The following is a 20,709-nucleotide window of genomic DNA, read 5'->3' on the forward strand; positions in this document are numbered from 1 at the left end:
TCTAGAAATTTCAGGCAAGTACTCAAGCTTATCACCATCTTCAACAGTTATCTGACGACGAGACTTGCTTTTATGTTAGTCCCTTCCCGCGCACTGCAGTGCGAACTCGGGGCACAATGCATTTTGATTAAATCAGTTTTTATATATTTATTTTTTATATATTTATTTTTATACTGCTGATATATGTGCTATCAGGCTGTATGTTGTCGCTAAGGAGATGTCGAATGAAGTTTTATGATTATGATTAACCACTGACTACAAAAAGGAGGTGGAGGTAAACCCCTCATACATGTTAAGGGGAGGTACAAACCTCTGCCTCTCAACACACACAACACTAACCATCAAGTAAGAATAAAGACACACAAAAATGCAGTGCTGCTTCTCCTGATGGAGGACAGAGGGTAAACTGTCCTGACCGCCCCCATTTCAGCCCCTAATAATGCAGCAGAAACCACGACCCCCAAACCAATCCGGAGGATGAGAAAATACAATGTAGAAATTGTAAGCTGCTATTCATACAAACCAATAGCTTGTCGATCACAGGAATTTCTCAAAGACGTAGACGCATCACAGTAACTGTTTACTTTACTTGGCCTCATTATTTAAATTGGAAGAATGCTCAAACATGCGCAAACCAAAGCTGCTGCAAAGGAAAGGAGGAATAAGGCAGAGCAGACAGCAGTAAACCAATAATTCAGAAGAAACAAATCTTATATAATGTTATGTTATTTTAAAAGTGATTTGTTAAGCGCACGTACACCAGGCGGTTTCTTGGCGCTGAAGAGTGAACGGTTGTAGTCGCAAAGTAGTGAGTTTAGTTGTATGCCTGGGAGAATAGCCAAGTTTTAAGTGATTTCCTGAATTGGCTGTAAGAGCTTGCCATATGCAGTGTGGGAGAAAGAAGGTTCCAGAATTAAGGAGCCAAGGTCGTAAATCTAAGGCCCCCATGTTTCTTCCGTTTGAAGAGATTGGGGGATAACAGGTTCTTATTAGTCGAGCGTAGGTCACGTGAAGCGGTGTACCGCTGTAACTTTGAGGTGATGAAGATAGGACCACGCCCTGAGAAAGATTTATAGATGGTACAGCCTAGCTTAAATAGACAGTGTAGGGACACAGGGAGCCAATGGAGGCTTTTCAGCAGTGGTTTCACGTGTTGGTGTTTCGGCTGACCAAAGATCAGCCTAGCAGCTTGATTCTGGACCAGTTGCAGGCGATGCAGTTGGTATGCTGGTATGCCAGCGTACAGAGAATCTGCGTAGTCAATACGCGAGATAACCAGGGCAAGGACGACTTGAGTCAGGGCCTCTGTGGACAAGAATCTACTGATTTTTCGAATTCGTCGGAGATGAAAAAACACATCCGGAGACCACTGAGCAGATCTGAGCCTTCATGGTTAGGTTATAAATGTTGGTGGATGTGCAAAGGCTATGGTTTTATACTATAGCAAAGCTTGCATTTTTTTAAAAGCATTGGAAAGCTTGTAGGTCAGGCGCTGGCCATCAGCCTATTTGCCTTGTCAATGCTTGTTTAGTTTTATCATGTTTTTCCAAATCTGTATTGGCAGGGAAGCTGGTGGGCTTCATCTAACGAAATAAGCATTTGCAATGCAATAGGTCTCGCATTAGTGAATGTTTGAGCTATTGGCGCTGCAAATGTTAATGTTTGATAGTTTTTTATATTTTTGTAAAAAAATCTACTATCAGGAGTAATTTGAAATGCTCAAAAGCTATTCAAGAGTATGATCTCAAATTCAAACAAGCAGTGTTATGAGGGTGCAGTCCCACAGGCTGTCACTAGGTGTCCCCTGGGATCTCATTTGGCTACGTACGGTACTGCACCCTGCAACATGACTAGGCAAAGGATATGGCACTTCGGTGAGCACTGGTGAGCTGGGGATCCTGGTTCGAGTCTGCTGTCAGGTTCAACCTCCTGTTATAATGGGCTGATTATTTAATTTCCCCGAGCCTATGGCTAGACCCACTATATAAATAAAAGCATTTTGTAAAGTAACAAGCAAAACAGCAGTGGCCGTGGTGGGGTCTGGGAACAGTGTTGTGGGAGGGAAGATGAGGAGCCACAGGAGTTAAAGAGATGGCAAGCAAATGATGCTACATAAGTTTCACTGCACACAGTTAATGAGCAAAGAAGCAGGCCAACTAAAGAAGGAGTGTTCTCCAAGTATAAATAACCTTAACAGTAGGAACACATGTAAGAGGGGCAGTCCTGATGGGAGGATACAAAATTCGAAAAGGAGGGACTAGGAAGTGTATTCACCAATGAAAAGCCAACATTTCTAAAAGACAGCAATAAGAACCAATGAAAAAGGTGGAAGTTTTTTGAAACTCAGAGCCTAGATATAGCATGACTTGAAGAAAAAGCGCAAGCGCTGCCAAGGCGAGACCTAAAAACACGTTGGATAAAAGCAACAAAAAAATAAATGGGGTCTCAAAAGCACACATTGACGTAATTCCCGGCACTTAAGAGAACTACTTTGTGCATGGACATGCTCCTTATGAAAAGGTAGAATGCCATCACTCACAGTGAAGTTAGCCAATGGCTGAAGTGGGCTGACCCACTGCCCCATGCTGTATGCTTTAGTGAATGGGAGAAAAATGTGAAGGAATGAGGAGGGCTTTCTGAAAGCCTGCTATAAGTAAGGATATTATTCATATAATTATAGTAAAGTCACAAGGTCTTGCCTAACGCCAGACCTAAAAATGCAGGTCCCTTTTTTTTTCGTAAAGCCAGCATTGTGATGTCAGTTTGATATTTTGCCTATTCACTTAGGAGAAACGAGATTTTTTTTTTTCACGACTGTTACTTGTTAGACTTTACATTGACTCTCGCATGGCCTATCTGAATGAAGTCGGTTTTATTACTGCGAATGATTCAATATACCATGTATTTAATGCGTCAATCTGTCTTTCCTGCTGTTTTTCTATAAAGCCATAGTACATAATGCCACCAATCACAGGGGGCATCAGCAATATTAAGGCCACATGAAGCATCCCTGACTAGTCTCCCTGACGTAGTTCAATTGTGAGGACTTCTCACCTACATAACTTCTGCCTATAGCACTCAAATCATAAAAGAGAGCCAATAACTTTGCAGTAGGTCAGCAGCTGCATTAAATTTCCGATGCATTATTACATTGTTTACTTTGGTATTTTACGAAACAAACGATGTATTACGAGGCAAATTTGGCAAATTTCTTAATTATGAGGAAATTGCAGAGACTACAAAATACCAGCAGCCCCTTCTATAACGGAAGCAGAATAAAGGTGACATTTTATAACAGTGAAGTAAACTAAACATCTTAAATCCCACTGCTGTAACTAAAGCACTATGGATCAAAACGTCTCTTCCACTACCAGCTAACATTCTCAGGGGCGTTTTAAAACAGCACCCAGCAGCATTTCAGATTACTACACCTTCCAGACTATCAAAGCCACTGAGACAATTAACATTGCAATAGGAAAGGGGAAAAAAAGGACTTGAGGAGTTTCAAATGATGTGTGTGGTCTAACCTTGAACAAAACGAGTCATGGCGTGTTGTAGAGGTGGATGTGGCTTGAATGACCTCAGAAGTGCCATTGCCTCGTGCAGGAGGCGTTCAAGATAGATGGAATGCTAGCACCTAAATACCATTACATTTTAGAAAGTTGTGTGAAATCAAACAATACTATACAAAATGGAACCGACTATGGCCAATCTACCTTGGCTGTCTTCAAGGTCCATTGAGACGGCTCAGATCGCATTAGGATTACATCCACAGAGGATTGAAGGCACAGATCAACCCTGAGAACATGGCTACTGTCCGGTCTTTGACCAGCTCAGATCATTCTACTAAAAGCCCCCCAAGCAAGACCGCCTCTTGTTCCAGCATGCTAAACTAACCATCCTCAGACCAACTAGAGGCCACTAGACCCCATGAAGTACCCTATACTACCCTGCCTTGAAATATTCCTAAACTTGCACACCAACACAGGGTGAAACGTGTTGGCTGTACCTTCAGTAGCTATTTGAAAATATAAAAAAGCTTTTGACACTATTTCCCAATTGTTGTTAATTACTTATGTTTGGATTTAACAATTCATTTGATTGCACATAACATTCTCAAGTGAATGCCATAAGGAAATGATTATTTAATGTGTGGGAGGGACGGCTCTACCCACTTGCTAGAAATAAAATTGCACAACTACCCAATTAATACCATAGTTATCAGGTTTGGCAACTGAGCAAAATTGTTAGGTTTGGGGCCCCAAATCTTAAGCCTACCCAGTTGCAGGAGGTAACCTTGTTGCTTCGTCAGATTTACCCCTGACACGAGTCTTTGAAGTATGTTCTTCCAACCACATCTTCTGTTGAGTTGTTGCCACATGGTCAACATCCCTGACAATATCCTGGGTTTTTCCATGATCCAGCTTCGCACAGGTTTGGCCAACATCTATTACATGTAGAGTCGCATTTTCTTGCTGCTTGCCTGTGTTGGAACTGTGTATTGTATCAGAAGTGCCGATGGTTTGTGTTGCGAAACTCCTTTCTTCTGATGGTGGTCTGCAATCCACACTTAAGATGATGGAGCCACAAGTGTTCACCTTTTCACTTTCTCCATTGTTTTCATCTGCTTCCTTTCCCTTTTGGGTTTCTAAAGAGAAACAAAAACGTGTTACCCCATGGATCATATACATATCTTTACCTCCTGTTTGTTAAAATTCACACTGGAAGAAGTGCTAATATCTTCTGTTTCGCTTACTTGACAAATTTAGCATAGTATTTTCTAAAAATAAACAGTTAGATTTGGTTAGAAGCGCATAGTGGATATTATATGCCTGGCTCTGAGTGAGAAAGAGGCTAATAAAATAAGTCTCCTTTATGTCTTCCAACACAACAGGCCAAACAGCCTTTGGACTCTAAGCAACAATTTATTCACAATATGTCCGATGACCCCTATAAACAATAAGATTAATTCTATTCTATTAATTCTATTTTTATCTTCATTAACATGGGTGGCAGTGCACCAAGGTGGCCGGGGTAGTGGAAGTGACACCATGAAGATCCCTATTCACTATGGTATTACTACATGGGTCACACATTGCCTCAGCCTTAGCCCTTCCACAGCATAACTCCATATTTGCTGCTGAGTAGTAACTGAAAGGGCAAGGAGTGGACAATATCTGAAGTAAACAGGATGCATATATACCTGTTGCCTTACAGAGACCGTGGTACTATGGACAGAGCGAGGAAAATCAAAGGGAGAGAAAGAAGTTGGAGTTGCCATGGATTCCCCTAAATGACATTCCTGTGGCATATAAGCCAAACATAATAATGTCATTAGCAAAAGAGGGCAGCTTCGAGTCTTCCCAAGAGCCTCCTGTACACACCAAAGATTGGGTGAAGTAATACTAATAAATAAGCTCTGAATGCTCCACATGCACATTGAAAATGATTGCTGAAAACTCTGTTGGTCCGTGGCGACTTCACACTCAATAACAACATGTGCAACAAAAACAAGGCCCAAGTAACACCATATCAAATCTATCTTTGCAAAATTAGCCAATCTGCAGGACCACAGAATGAGGGTGATTAGCCCGCATGAATAAAGTTTAACAGGCTCTGCTCTTCAAATAAATGGGCGAGCCAGAACTCTGCCCATCCTAACTCTTATTTATCACTTATCCCGACCCCCCTGGCTCATTATATTCACAATGCGAGCAGGTAGGTCTTAGGTAGGCAATAGCCATTGTCTTTACAAACTGGGAGGATGGTTTACTGTTCATGTAAATGATAGAGATGTTTGCCTGTATTCATGAATAGGGCACAGGCAATATCATCTGTTCCGTCATAGACATCGAGGAAATACTTGCAATTCTACTTTTACACAGACAAAGAGCTAATGAAATACCTGTTTTTAAAATTATTGTGGAAAAACTAATCCCTGAAAAGCATAAACAGGTGATTTAATTCTTAAAAACAAGTACATGGCTTCATAGGTACCCAGGATTTGATGGTGATGGGCTTCCATATAGAAATGGGAGCCGCAAGGACATCTACATGTGTGTACTGGAGGATGAGTGTGCTGGAAGATAAAGAAAGCCTTGTACATGTGTGAATAAAAATATTCCCCTTCCTATTAGGAAACAGGGGGAAGGGGGCATTCTTAATATCTCCTATCTAAGGGATGAATATGCTGTGCTACAAACTGATGCCCAGTCTTACAGAGGTAAAAACTTCTATGTAAGACAAAAACAAGACAGAGGGACGATGTAGTAAGGTATAGATTTAAGAGTGTGATATTATTTAAGAGAGTATTCTTGAAAGTTAAGTCCTGAGACATTTGTCCGGTGACGCAGATGAGCATCTAAGGGGAAGAGATCTAAAATGTAAATATGGACAGTTAAGCGCAATACATCTGAGCATTGAACGATACAGAATGGGTTGATCTACAAAGCACAGGAAATAAAACATATATATATTCCAGGGTTTTGCTGGGCAGTTCAGGAAGACCATATCTGAAGCAAAGAATAGGCTAATACGATAATGCCACTCAGCACCCTAATGGTCCCACAGGAAGAAATCATTACTACTGGAATCTGAACTGAGCTACAAACTGTGGGAAAGCTTGAAATATACACCCAGAGATCAAGATTTTCAGTTTGTCTAGGCTCAGACTGAACTAAATGCAATTGACTTTGTTGCCTACTTGGGGTCACATCTTTTTTCCACTTCTAGCATAGTTTCCTGGACATCTTTTACCCTAATAAGAATGTCTTCTCTATGCCTCAGTCATGTACCCCTTTAGGGTGGTTGTGAATTATCTCCACGTTGTTTGCCATCAATATTTGGAAGGACAATCCCTTCGATATACAGGCTGTAGACAACATTCTCCTTTTTCTGTCTAGCATCATAATATGAGAGGAAGTCCACTTTCAAGTGGGTACCAGGCATGAAACATTGATAGCATGCTTTGTTTTCTAGCTGCTGTATATAGTCCAACACAGACTATTTTTATGTTGCCCCTCCCCTACAACTTTGACTGATGGGGATGGAAGATAATGAAACTCTGGCCAACTGGAGATGATCGTACTGGGGCATGACCAACATAGAACATGATCCTCCCCCTTGTCATTGCCTCATCGCTCTCTTGTCCATGGTAGGAATGGCTCCCTCTGGTCAAAGCTCCATAATGACAAATAGTTCACCTCTTCTGCCACTGCTTATGTCACTGCCAGATATCTCACACGTCCCCTCTCCCGTCACTGTTAGCTTGTTTCATAGGAATCTGCCTAGTACATAAGTACCCACTGTTTCCATCACTGTACACCTCTGCTATCACTGTCCGGATCTTCGGTCGCTGTCCACCACCACAAGCACTGCCCACCTCTTTTCTAACACTGTGCTCCATCCTGTCAGTATCTACTTCGTTCACTGACTATTTCACAGCTAACTGTCCACCTCTCCTTTCACTGCGCCTCTCTTCTGTCACTGATCCCCTTTCATGCAGTGTCCCCTTCTCCACTAAGTGTTCACCATGCCTGTCACTGCACACCCACTTCGTGATTGTTGGTCTGGTTCATCACTCACCACCTTCCCATCAATTGCCACTTATCCCATAATATCCCACTTGCTCCTTCACTGCCTGTTTCTCCAGTCAATGCCCCCTCATCAAGTAAAAGTCCTCCTGTCACTTAATCTTCTCCTGTCAATTCTAACCTTTCCTATCATATTCACTCTAAATTCCCAGTTCCCTCCCTTATCCTTTCACATTCAATCTCCTATCATTCACCATACATCACTCCTACAGCTTCCTGTCTCCTGTCACTGCCTAGCTTCCCATCACTATGCGTCTCACCTGCCACGATCCATTCATATTGCTGCCTACCACTACAATTCCACTTGGCCTGGCACTCTTCATATAGCTCCATATTCACCAGGCGCGTGCACCATGGTTTGAAGATCCATGGTTAAAAAGGACTCTTTCAGCCCATTACAAAATGCTTAATGTTTGATAAACACAAATAAGCACAGGCGCATTACACAAAATTCTGTTGATTGCGCAGTCGTGCAGGAGTACCCAATGAGTGTAGACTTATATATATAATCAAGCGGAAAATCTAGCAAAAGGTTTATTTTTTCTACGGAACATTAAATCCAACATGTTTTCCTCAGTTAAGGAACTGGAATGATATCCTGGTGGTTGGGAAGTCACAACAATTCACTCTGAAACAACATTTCACCAGCGCACCCACTTATGGTCATGAAATCCGGTCTACAAGATTCAGGCCACTAGCACTGTTGTCACTCTAAAATACAGGAGGTCTGTTGCTGGACCAATCCATGCAACAACTCACAACATTGTGTTATCTTATTACACAAACCCATCATTTGATGCAGTGCTTGGGTGCACCTTTTTTTAATTCCAATAAACGTTCCAGGGTTGACATACCCTAATCACATACTGAGCTATCACAATTGCAGACTCTAATCGTAAGTCTCTAAAAGCACTGTGGTGCGAGCAGTGACAACACACAGTAGAACTATTTGTTACAAATGTTTATTAGTATCAAGGTGGAAGTGGCATGGACCATCTCAGTGGTAATTGGAGTAGATCTGGGGCCACTACTGACATCACAGGAAGTGACGTCTTTATTGAAAATTCAAGGTAGGTGCATGTTAATAATGAAGAATGCAATGCAGCTGATACAAACCTCTAGCATCTAGGAGGAAAGCTTACATTTAAAGGCTGAGAAATCAGTTTTGGCTTCATAACAGTAACTGCAAGAGATCGCAGGATGTACAAGCAGCAACACAGGTGTAAATGCAACACAATCTATCCCTAAATGTCACGCTTGACAAAAACTTTGTCTATAATGGGCAGCTTCATCATTTTTCTGAACATCCTAAAACTTTATAAATATAGTATTATCCTAGCAAAAATCTCACGAATCTCCTTACCTTCCACAGCTCTTCGTATTTCCGCCTGGACACCTCTAGTACTAAGGACATGCTTTGCTTTGACAGTTTTTTCTTCTGTTTTTTCTTTAGTCTTATAAACAAAAGTAGAAAAAGAAAAGAAAATGTTGTTTTTATTTAGGTTTTTCCATTTTGCCCACAAAACGAAATAGGAGACAGTTAATTTTCTGGTTCTTTCACGGGGGACAATGTATTTGATGAGTACCCTTGTATTAAACCACATGTTCACCATGAACAGAGGAAAAGTCAGTGGGCACTAAAGCCGAAAGCATAAGTGGCTCAATGACCGACTAAGAGATGCGCACCGCAAGTGACAGGATCCTAGTCAATGGGCCACCTGAACAAGGAGAGGATGTAGCCTTACGGCTAGAGCGGTCGAACTCGAAGCTGGGGAACCGGGTTTGAGTCTCAGCAACGATTCTCAACATCCTGTGATTCTGGGCAAATCACTTGATCTCCCAGTGCCTAACAAAAATGAATGTGTCCTTCTGTAATGAAACTGGTGCTCTTGTAAAGCGCTCTGATACCCGATTTCTCGGGTCTAGTTTGCGCTATATAAAACTATTAAAAAAAAAAAAGGAGGAAGTGATGCAATGAATACAACATCAACATTATGAATGCACCAGTGTGCCAAACGTTTCATGCTGCTAATTGGTGTGTGGGAACACAAATTCTGTAGTGGTGGATAAATTATGTATTGGTGTGAGAAGGAGCCAGATGAAGAAGCATGCCACATAAGGGTGGGTGAGGGTTTTCATCCTTAAAAAAAAATATCTGTTGCAAATTGTGAGCATCACTAAAGAATTGGTTACTCTAATTAGACCCCCTGCACCTATTTTGTGTTGTATTACTTAGAAAGATGTCCTCAAACCACACCTGTAGAATCTCCCAGTGCCAACCTTTCACTAAGTATCAAGGAATTCCCCACATTCAATAGATTCTACAGCTGAGAACTTTGGCATAGGTGATACACCAACAAACACACAATATTTAGAAATGCTAGACTAAGCACTCTACATATACATCCGTGAACTAGGCAGGTAGTGAACAATATCAAGAAGTCATAAACTCTACATATTGAATAAAGAAAACTGCTCAAGTCTTCCCTTAAATCCCCGGCATTCACTTGCTGACATTTGCAGTACACTCAACACTGATGCACTTTCCTCCTTTGACCAGCACATTTACCTACAGAAATGACTTCAGTTGGTGGTCCAAATATGGAATCCGCTGTTACACTAAAATGCAGTAACCTTATCTTCTGCAACTTTCCCTTTTAAAAACACCTTGACTTGACCTACTGTCTTTCATCATAACATACCTTACTTTTCTCTTGCTCGGCCTAAGCCTTCCTCACAACAGCTATTACCGCCCTTTGTCCTCTGTCTCATTCATGCTCGACCACCACAAACACAGTTCGAGCACACAACTCTGCTATCTTTCATCAATTCAAACAACAGAGACTTGTAACAGTAGAGCCGTGCATGAGCGAGCACATTTTGTATGTGGATTTACCCCAGCCTGCCAAAGCAAAAAGTATAATTCCTTTTAAAACATTATTAACTACTATATACACTGATAAAGTCTTATTTCAAGTCTTCATGATTTTGCCCTAAAAATGTGGAAAAGTAATTGCATTATTAATTAGAGGAGATGATAGGAAGTTTGGGGATGCTGTAGATCATTTAGGATTATAAAAAGGTCTTAGCCAGCAAATTGGTCCGAGAAATTAGCATTTTGCACTAAGAAATTGCGCTAAATGAAGCAGAACATCGACAGTGAATGCCTGCTTGCATTTGCTGAATGTGCTTTTGTGTTATGATTTTTCCCCCACAAATTACTCATAATCGCATAATAATCGGTAATTCTGTGTCAGAGTAACGCAGAATTATCAAAATTATTCCAATTAGTCTAGAGTAAATTAAATTCTGCCCAGGCCTAACCAACATTTTGGGACACCAACTACTTTTTCCCTGAAAAAGCAGCAGTAGACGTGACCACTGCAGTCCCTTTTTTTTGTATCTCTTTAGCAACAAGGGCTTCTGTCAATACCAGTTGGTCATTTTCCTGTTGCTAATACACTTTGTACCAGCTATACATGTCATTCTTGCCTTCCCCATGCCACACAAATATAACCCTTTCACTCAACAATTCCAATGGCACCATCAGACCTGAGCACAAGATGTTGGAGGTGGTCCACGGAACTAGAATCAATAAATTTCCGAGGTCATTTTAACAAGTGAACAAAATATACCAAAATGGCTTCTAAACTCAGACTCAGATTTCCAAAAGTGGCCTGAAAACCGTACACACTAACCAGAAGTGCTCTCCAGAACTATACACACTCATTATGAGGTTCCAGAGCAGAGCAAAACACTCTAGATGGTGAGTCCAGGACTTGAAACAAGCCTCCACATGTGTTCCACAGAGGTGAGCACAAGTCTCAATTTGGTATCTACCGACCTGGACAATACGAGAGAAGTGGCATCCAGCACTAGATAGAAAACTCGAAACGTCCCCAGAAGTCTCTAAAGTCCCTGAACTTCCCTGGCAGGCTGTCAGGCACCCTGATTTGTGGGTTTGTGCTCCTCTACCAGGGCTTGTGAGGGGCACCATGTAGGAAGAAGTCCAGATGTCTGTCTGAGTAGACTGTGAATTACACAAGCAGGATGGTGCCCAACATCGCAGGGAAAAAAACAAATCTCTAAAAGCATCGTCTCTCAGAGCAATGATAGGCGAACTTCGTTAATTTACACAAAAAAACTGCAAGCCTTCGGAGGAGCCAATTTAAAAAAAACTGCTACAGACTACCAACCAGATGAATTAAGTCAAGTTTCTTCATTTCTCATTATTATTTCATTTCTTATTCTTTAATTTTAATCTTAGTTTGACTCTTCAGCTTAAAATGAGAATATTGAGAATAAAAATATTGTTGATGTAATTAAAAACTAGTCAACTGACACAGCATGGCGAGGTCGCTGCAAATTGACTGTCGATCCGTGGAAAAGACCAGAACGTCAAATAACCCTGAAACCGCGTTTCATTTTTTGCACGACACTAATTGCCTCGTTTAATTAATTTAGCGCTTAATTAATTAATTGATTCTCATTTAGAAGGAGACGCATGCCTGCTGCGAGTGTTATTCGTCTGGCTCATGGATGACGGACAACAGTGGACCAAAGGGGCTCGCGGCCGCGGTGCGTCACAGACGCAATGTTCTTGTTTATTTCAGACGTTAACTGTTCTGACCTTTCCAGGCCTGTCATTTTCGTTAAATTAGCCACCTGTCGGCGCCTCCGTAGGAGCCTTAATGAGAGCAGTATGGCTACATCGGGCACGCTGCTGATGGTTCGGTGGTCAGGAAATCATGTAGGAAGGCTGCTGAGGTATTTTAGTTCTTCGTGAACTCCCCCCTTTCCATTGCACCAGAAATACACTGCAGCCATAAACAATAATCTGCATTTTAAGTTTCAAAATACTAGCCTAATGACGTCAAAGCAGTAATTGTTTATGCGTAAGTCACTTGGCCATCTAATTACAAGGGAAATTGCATTTTAATGAACTTGATGCAGCCAAGCAGCAGCCCACACTTTTGGTATTGTTATTGGCATACGTGAAGCCCACAATCTGCCAATAGTATGGCACAGCAGAGCTTTTCGGTAGTCTGGGATATGGCTTTCCAAACTTTTCCATCACACACCACCGACCTTACAGAGGTGTGTGGTCGGTAGGCAACGTATGTCAGTTCTAATGAGTTTTATGATTTTTGGGTGGATTAGACCGAAAGGCTGTACCAAGCTACATATGCATTTCCTTGCTTGGTGTGGGTAATCGTTGCCAGGCAACTGTATCTGTGCAGTAGGTAACTCGTGCAGTTGGTTGCCTTTATAGCAAGTTAATAGCATATTCAGGCAGAATTGGGGGATGGTCGGAGTTCTGTCTTAATGTATACTGTTTTAAGGTTTTATGATATATCTAGGTGGGCACTGAAGTTGTGGGTACGTTAACACTCAACTACATGGCAAGTGTGTGGTGTTTTGTGAGATTTAAACGAACACATACCTGCCCAATGTGCTCTGCTTGAGGTTATGATTTCTTTAAGGTAAATGTCTTTTCTAAACTTTGTACAATGTACATAGAACGTGGAAATTAAGTCCAAGTAAAAAACATAGTAGAGCATTAACTTATATATGGTATTAGGAAAAGGTACAACTAACCAGAGTTTACAATAAACTAAAAAAAGAAAAAACGTGTATATATATATATATATATATATATATATATATATATATCTATATATCCACAGAAAAAACATAGGTTTCAGGGGTGTTATAGTTAGCTGGCCATTTCACTCGTACAAAACCATAGAAATTCCTCCGTTATGGTTAGTTCTGCTAACTATAACACACGCGCCCGCAAGGTACTGCTGATGATGTCACATATTGCATCATTCATGACATGGTCAGTCACATCACCGATGACATCACTGATGACATCTCAAATGACATCACTGATGAGATCATCCAGTGAATGTGGTTTAGTTTGACATCTGTAGTGAAGATTGAGTGGATATATAATTGTCTGGATGGAGCATTTAGTAACAGTCTGACTGTGTTTAAGTGAGTAATTAAAAGTGTCTCACTTAATACATGGATTAGTAACTAAACTATGTGAATGTGTGCATCACTGTCTCTGTTGTTGTATAACATGCTGCATCAGTTGGTCATTAACTACATGATCGTGTATATTAGTTATTGATTAGTTGGGTGAGTATTTGTATGGGACACTGAGTTTGTGTGTGGTTGGATGGGGTGTGTTTAACTCTATGCATAGATATGTGAATGGTTGATTCACTAGCTGCATAGGTTTAAGAGTGCATGTGGAAACAGTTGTTTGGGTGACTGAGTGTATTTATTTGTGTGTTGGTGAGCGAATATATTTTTTAGTTGTACATCTTCAACAAAGTAAAAAAATAAAAGGCATTATATGTGAGAGTTGGTGTGTATACATAAGTATGTAGAAGAGTCAGTCATTGTGAGAGTAACTATATGAATAAGTGTATAATTGTAATGGTGATTTTTTAACATATTACTTATGAGTTAATATGTGTTTGATAAATGAGGTGTTGTTGGATAATTGTGTAAGTGAGTAAATGTAAGTGTGATTAATTTTTTTCATGAGTGAGTAGGATGACTGCATAACCTACTAAGATGACTGCTGATGTGTCAATGTCTATATATGTGTATAAGTGCATTTGATAGTGTTCTATGAATTAGTGACTGCATGTATAAATGATTCTGTTGTTGAATGGGGAGTTGTGTGTGTATACTTAGGAATCAGTTAGTGGGTATGGAATAACTGGTATTGGTGTGTCAATGGTTTCAAATATGGTACTCTGTATTTTACAGTGAGTGATTAAAGGTTATACTAGTGTAAGATGAGGTGTATCAGATTGTCACATGGATGATGTCATCAGTGATGTCATCAGTGATGTCACTGACCATGTCATGAATGATGCAATATGTGACATCATCAGCAGTGCATTGCGGGCGCGAGAGTTATAGTTAGCAGAACAAACTATAACGGAGGAATTTCTATGGTTTTGTACGAGTGAAATGGCCGCCTAACTTTAACACCCCTGAAACCTATGGTTTTTTCTGTGAATTTTTAAGGTTTTTTAAATGCTAATTTCTAACTATAACATCGCTGAAACCTATGTTTTTTTCAGTGAATTTCAAAGCTTTTTTAAATGCTAATTTCTAACTATAACGTCTCTGAAACCTATGGTTTTTTTCAGTGAATTTCAAAGGTTTTTTAAATACTGATTTCCAAGTGTGATAGTAGTTCTACCTATTTTTTTGTACTGATTTTCTACCGTTTTTAACTGCTTATTTATAAATATTTTATTCATTAAATAACAGTATATATTTTTCTGAAAATTGCCCCAAAATGTTTTTTTCAAAAACATTCATACTGAAATATTGATTAATATTTTTGTTTTGATTTTTTATTTTAACCCCTTGAGTGCCCCGCCCTTTCCCCGCCCTGTGCCGGCCGTTACATTAGCAGGCGGGGCTCATGACGAGATAGTCTCGTCATGGGCACAGCGCAACTGCGGCCCATGACGAGACCATCTCGTCATGGGCACTCAAGGGGTTAATATATTTATATGATTTTCTAAAAAAATTCAATTTTTTTTTCGGAGTTGCGCACTCAAAACGTACACATCACTGTGGGTGCGCGGATTCTAGCTGCCATTTTAGAAAAGTTGTGAAGGATCCGCGTACAGTGTGGGACCGCTGCGTGTTTTTCAGTTACATCATATACATTTAATATTAAGTGATGTGCGCGATTGGTATGTGACCAGTCCGCGACTCCTGCTCCAGCGCATTCGCGACACATGCGCATTACGGTACGAGATGCTTGCACGGTGGCGGGTCCCGCGTGACCTCATATACATGCTGGGGTGCGCTGGTTGCGCGACTCCCGCAAAACATTTTATGTTCCAAAATGATATGTATGTCTTTAATATACATATTAGGGCAAGAGATTATCTAATTTATTCATAAAAATAATATATTTCTACTTATAATAAACGTATATTATTTTTAAATATATTTTCGCGAAGTCGGGTGCGTGCATCGTGAGTGCAGAGAACCAGGTCAGCAGAGCTGCTGTAGAGCCAGAAAAACCAGGTCAGCAGAGCCGTTGTAGAGCCAGAGAACCAGGTCAGCAGAGCTGCTCTAGAGCCTAAGAAGCAGGTCAGCAAAGCTATTCTAGAACCAGAGACCAAGGTCAGCAGAGCTGCTCTAGAGCCAGAGACCCAGGTCAGCAGAGCTGCTCTCGAGGCAGAGAACCAGGTCAGCAGAGTTGCTGTAGAGCCAGAGAAACCAGGTCAGCAGAGCTGCTTTAGAGGGAGAGAACCAGGTCAGCAGAGCTGCTTTAGAGCCAAGGCACCAGGTCAGCAGAGCTGCTCTAGAGCCAGAGAACCAGGTCAGCAGAACTGCTTTAGAGCCATAGAACCGGGTCAGCAGAGCTGCTCTAGAGCCAGAGAACCAGGTCAGCAGAGCTGCTCTAGCTGACACTGACTGACTGACACTGACTGATTGACACTGACTGACACCGATTGACTGACACTGACTGACTGACACTGACTGACTGACACTGACTGACTCTGACTGACACAGACTGACTACTCTCTACTACTCTACTACTCACTCTCTACTACTCTCTACTACTCTCTCTCTACTACTCACTCTCTACTACTCTACTACTCTCTACTACTCACTCTCTACTACTCCCTACTATTCACTCTCTACTACTCTCTCTCTACTACTCACTCGCTACTACGCTCTACTACTACTCTCTGCTACTCACTCTCTACTACTACTCTCTACCACTCACTCTCTACTACTCACTCTACTACTCACTCTACTACTCTCTACTACTCACTCTCTACTACTCACTCTACTATTCACTCTCTACTACTCACTCTCTACTACTCGCTCTCTACTACTCTCTACTACTCACTCTCCACTACTCTCTACTACTCACTCTCCACTACTCACTCTCTACTACTCACTCTCTTTTACTCTACTACTCTCTCTCTACTACTCTCTACTGCTCTCTCTACTACTCACTCTACTTCTCTCTAATGCTCACTCTCTACTACTCACTCTCTACTACTCTCTCTCTACTACTCTCTCTCTACTACTCACTCTCTACTACTCACTCTACTACTCACTCTACTACTCTCTACTATTCACTCTCTACTACTCACTCTACTACTCACTCTCCACTACTCTACTACTCTCTACTACTCACTCTCTACTACTCTCTCTACTTCTCACTCTCTACTACTCTCTACTACTTGCTCTCTACTACTTGCTCTCTACTACTTGCTCTCTACTACTCTCTACTTCTCACTCTACTACTCACTCTGCTACTCACTCTCTACTACTCACTCTCTACTACTCACTCTACTACTCACTCTCTACTACTCTCTCTCCACTACTCACTCTCTACAACTCTATACTACTCACTCTCTGCTACTCTCTCCTACTCACTCTCTACTACTCTCTACTACTCACTCTCTACTACTCGCTCTCTACTACTCGCTCTCTACTACTCTCTCTCTACTACTCTACACTACTCTCTCTACTACTCACTCTACGTCTCTCTACCACTCACTCTCTACTACTCTACTACTCACTCTACTGCTCTCTACTACTCACTCTCTACTACTCTATACTACTCACTCTCTGCTACTCTCTCCTACTCACTCTCTACTACTCACTCTCTACTACTCGCTCTCTACTACTCACTCTCTACTACTTAACTACTCTCTCTCTACTACTCTACACTACTCTCTCTACTACTCACTCTACTTCTCTCTACCGCTCACTCTCTACTACTCTACTACTCACTCTCTACTACTCACTCTACTGCTCTCTACTACTCACTCTCTACTACTCGCTCTCAACTACTCTCTCTACTACTCCACTACTACTCTACTACTCTCTACTGCTCACTCTACTTTTCACTCTCTACTACTCTCTCTACTACTCACTCTCTACTACTCACTCTCTACTACACACTCTCTACTACTTGCCCTCTACTACTCGCTCTCTACTACTTGCCCTCTACTACTCGCTCTCTACTACTCTCTACTACTCGCTCTCTACTACTCTCTACTACTCACTCTCTACTACTGCACTACTCTACTACTCACTCTGTACTACTCACTCTCTACTACTCTCTCTCTACTACTCACTCTCTACAACTCACTCTCTACAACTCTCTACTACTCTCTCTCTCTACTACTCACTCTCTACTACTCACTCTACTACTCACTCTCTACTACTCACTCTCTACTACTCTCTCTGCTACTCACTCTCTACTACTCATTCTCTATTACTCAGTCTCTACTACTCTCTACTACTCACTCTCTACTACTCTCTCTACTGCTCACTCTCTGCTACTCTCTCTACTACTCTCTACTACTCACTCTCTACTCTCTACCTCTCTCTACCTCTCTACTACTCTCTACCTCTCTACACCTCTACCTCTCTACATCTCTCTACCTCTACCTTTCTACCTCTACCCCTCTACCTCTCTACCTCTCTACACGCACACATATGCACATATATATATGCATATATATACATTTATATATGTATTCACAGAAAAAACCATAGGTTTCAGGCACGTTATAGTTAGGAATTAGCATTTAAAAAACCTCAGAAATTCACTGAAAAAACCATAGGTTTCAGGGGTGTTATAGTTAGATGGACTTTTCACTTGTACAAAACCATTGAAATTCCCCCGTTATAGTTAGTTCAGTCCTATACAGTCACTCATACATGTACTCACTCATCATATGTACTCATACACCTATACATCCTGTTACACAATGCCACTCATCCATAGAGTTACTCACACACATAGTCACTCATGCTAATAAAGAATCAAACATACATTTATTTGCATATACAGTTATACACACACCACCACACTTACTTCTACGGAAACTTACACATACTTAGTCTTTTAAACAATCACTTATAGAAACACATACTTATTCATACAGGAACTCTTTCAATCTCTCACTCTCACATATACTCACTTATATACACCAATAGTCACATATACTAGTTTAAAACATATGTAGTTACTCATAAAGACACTATTGAGACAGTCATTCACTCACTAACACACCCATACACACACTCATCCACCCATACAGTCCTGCACACATGCTGTCTTCAACACATACAAACAGTGAGTCACTCATTCATGCACCTATGCACTACGTAATACCCCCCACCGAACCATGCAGACACTCAGACTGATACTCAAAAAACCAACTAATAACCTATATAGACACCCATGTAGCTACTCACCAACCCATGCAGCCACTTATACACAAAGTGAGAGACTGATACAGATATTTACATATTTAAACATTACTCACTAAGCCATGTATTCACTATGATACACTTAATCAGTCAGTTACACAATCAATTTTTCATAAGCAAATCATCCATTTAGACACATATATACCCATTTATTCTTCCATCGACCTTGAGATATACATATATAAAACATATTTAATTTTCAGAAAAACAGACATTCACTGGAGGATGTCATCAGTGATGTCATCAGTGATGTAATTTGAGATGTCATCAGTGATGTCATGAGTGATGTCACTGACCATGTCATGAGTGATGTAATATGTGACGTCATCAGCAGTGCATTGCGGGCGCGCGAGTTATAGTTAGCTGAACTAACTATAACGGGGGAATTTCAATGGTTTTGTACAAGTGAAAAGTCCAGCTAACTATAACACCCCTGAAACCTATGGTTTTTTCAGTGAATTTCTGAGATTTTTTAAATGCTAATTCCTAACTATAACGTGCCTGAAACCTATGGTTTTTTCTGTGAATTTCAAAGGTTTTTTAAATGCTAATTTCTAACTATGCCTACAGAGATAGGACATGTGAAGAAAGAAGAAAAAATGCACAGAAAGAAGAAAAAATGCACAGAAAGAAAAAAAAAAGTGCAGAAAGAAGCAACAGAAGTCCTCAAAGACGAAGAAAACTGCAAGAAGAAGGATAACGTGCAGAAAGAACAAAAAGAAGAGCAGAAAGAATCCTTGTTGCAAAATCATCCTGTACCCTCAACTTTTTCAGACGGATACTGGTGGTAACTGAGTCTGACTAACCAGTCCTATGTTAAAAGACACTTAGAATACAGTGAAAACACCTACATACACTAGGGAACATTATGCGTTGGGGTCCCCCTGTGATTAGCATGACCTCCTCTGTAAGCCCCTAGTATATAATAGGGCAGGGGGATTAAAACTACCTCCTAAAACAGGCCACAGGGCGTTTTTGCACACGTTAACTCAGGCCCCGTCCCCTCCCTTCACCACTGTGTAAACACGCCCTGTGTCCGTTTTTAGTTGGGAGATTAAGTTCATTTGAATCCTGAGGGTCCCTAGGGTCCAACTAGCCCACTAGGTACCTCCAGTAAGTGCCAGAGAGCTGCGTTGCAGAGAGGTGTAAAAAGTGGCACAGCCTGGACCACCTCTCTGCAATGCAGCTCAGTGGCGCTTACTGGAAGCACTTGGTGGGCTAGTTAGCCCCCAGGGGCCCTCAGTATTGAAGGGAAATTATATCCCTAATTTAAAACGTGCCATAGTGTGTGTTTGCACACGTCACCTCAGGCCCCGTCCCCTCCCTTCACCACTGTGTAAACGCGCCCTGTGGCTGTTCTAAGTTGAGAGATTAAGTCCCCTTGAATCCTAAGGGTCCCTAGGGTCAAACTAGACCACTAGGTACCTCCAGTAAGCGCCACAGAGCTGCGTTGTAGAGAGGTGTAAAAAGGGGCTTGGCCTCAGAACACCTGTCTACAGCGCAGCTCCCTGGCGCATACTGGAGATGCCTGTTGGGCTAGTTGGCCCTCAGGGACCCTCAGTATTGAAGAGGAATTAATTCCCCAACTTACAACTCGCCAGGGGGCGCGTTTGCAGAGTGCTGCAAGGAGGGGGCGTGGCCTCCGGCACGATGCCAGTCTTTTATTTATTTTAATTTTTTAAGAAGGGGGGCTGTGTGGTTCCCCTTCTTATTCTAATTTATTGGCCCTGATGACCCCATCCCCCAGGGCCTGTCTCCTAATTATATTTTTTTGACCCCAATCCCCAGGGCCGGCCACTGTTTTTTATTATTTTTAAAA

General features: G+C 41.3%; 1 protein-coding gene across 3 annotated transcripts in view; it reads right to left on the reverse strand.

Moving 5' to 3' along the window:
• MYLK3 (myosin light chain kinase 3) overlaps positions 1-20,709 on the reverse strand; it is a 437,450-nt gene that overhangs the window by 255,069 nt on the left and 161,672 nt on the right. For all 3 annotated transcript variants that reach the window (XM_085636963.1, XM_085636962.1, XM_085636961.1), the window contains exons 2-3: positions 8,956-9,046; positions 4,279-4,648 (exon numbers count right to left, since the gene is read on the reverse strand). In XM_085636963.1, coding sequence (XP_085493089.1) covers positions 4,279-4,648; positions 8,956-9,046 — 461 coding nt within the window. The remainder of the gene's footprint in view (positions 1-4,278; positions 4,649-8,955; positions 9,047-20,709) is intronic.

The sequence above is a fragment of the Triturus cristatus genome, chromosome 12 (genome assembly GCF_964204655.1).
Source record: "Triturus cristatus chromosome 12, aTriCri1.1, whole genome shotgun sequence".
NCBI lineage: Eukaryota > Metazoa > Chordata > Amphibia > Caudata > Salamandridae > Triturus > Triturus cristatus.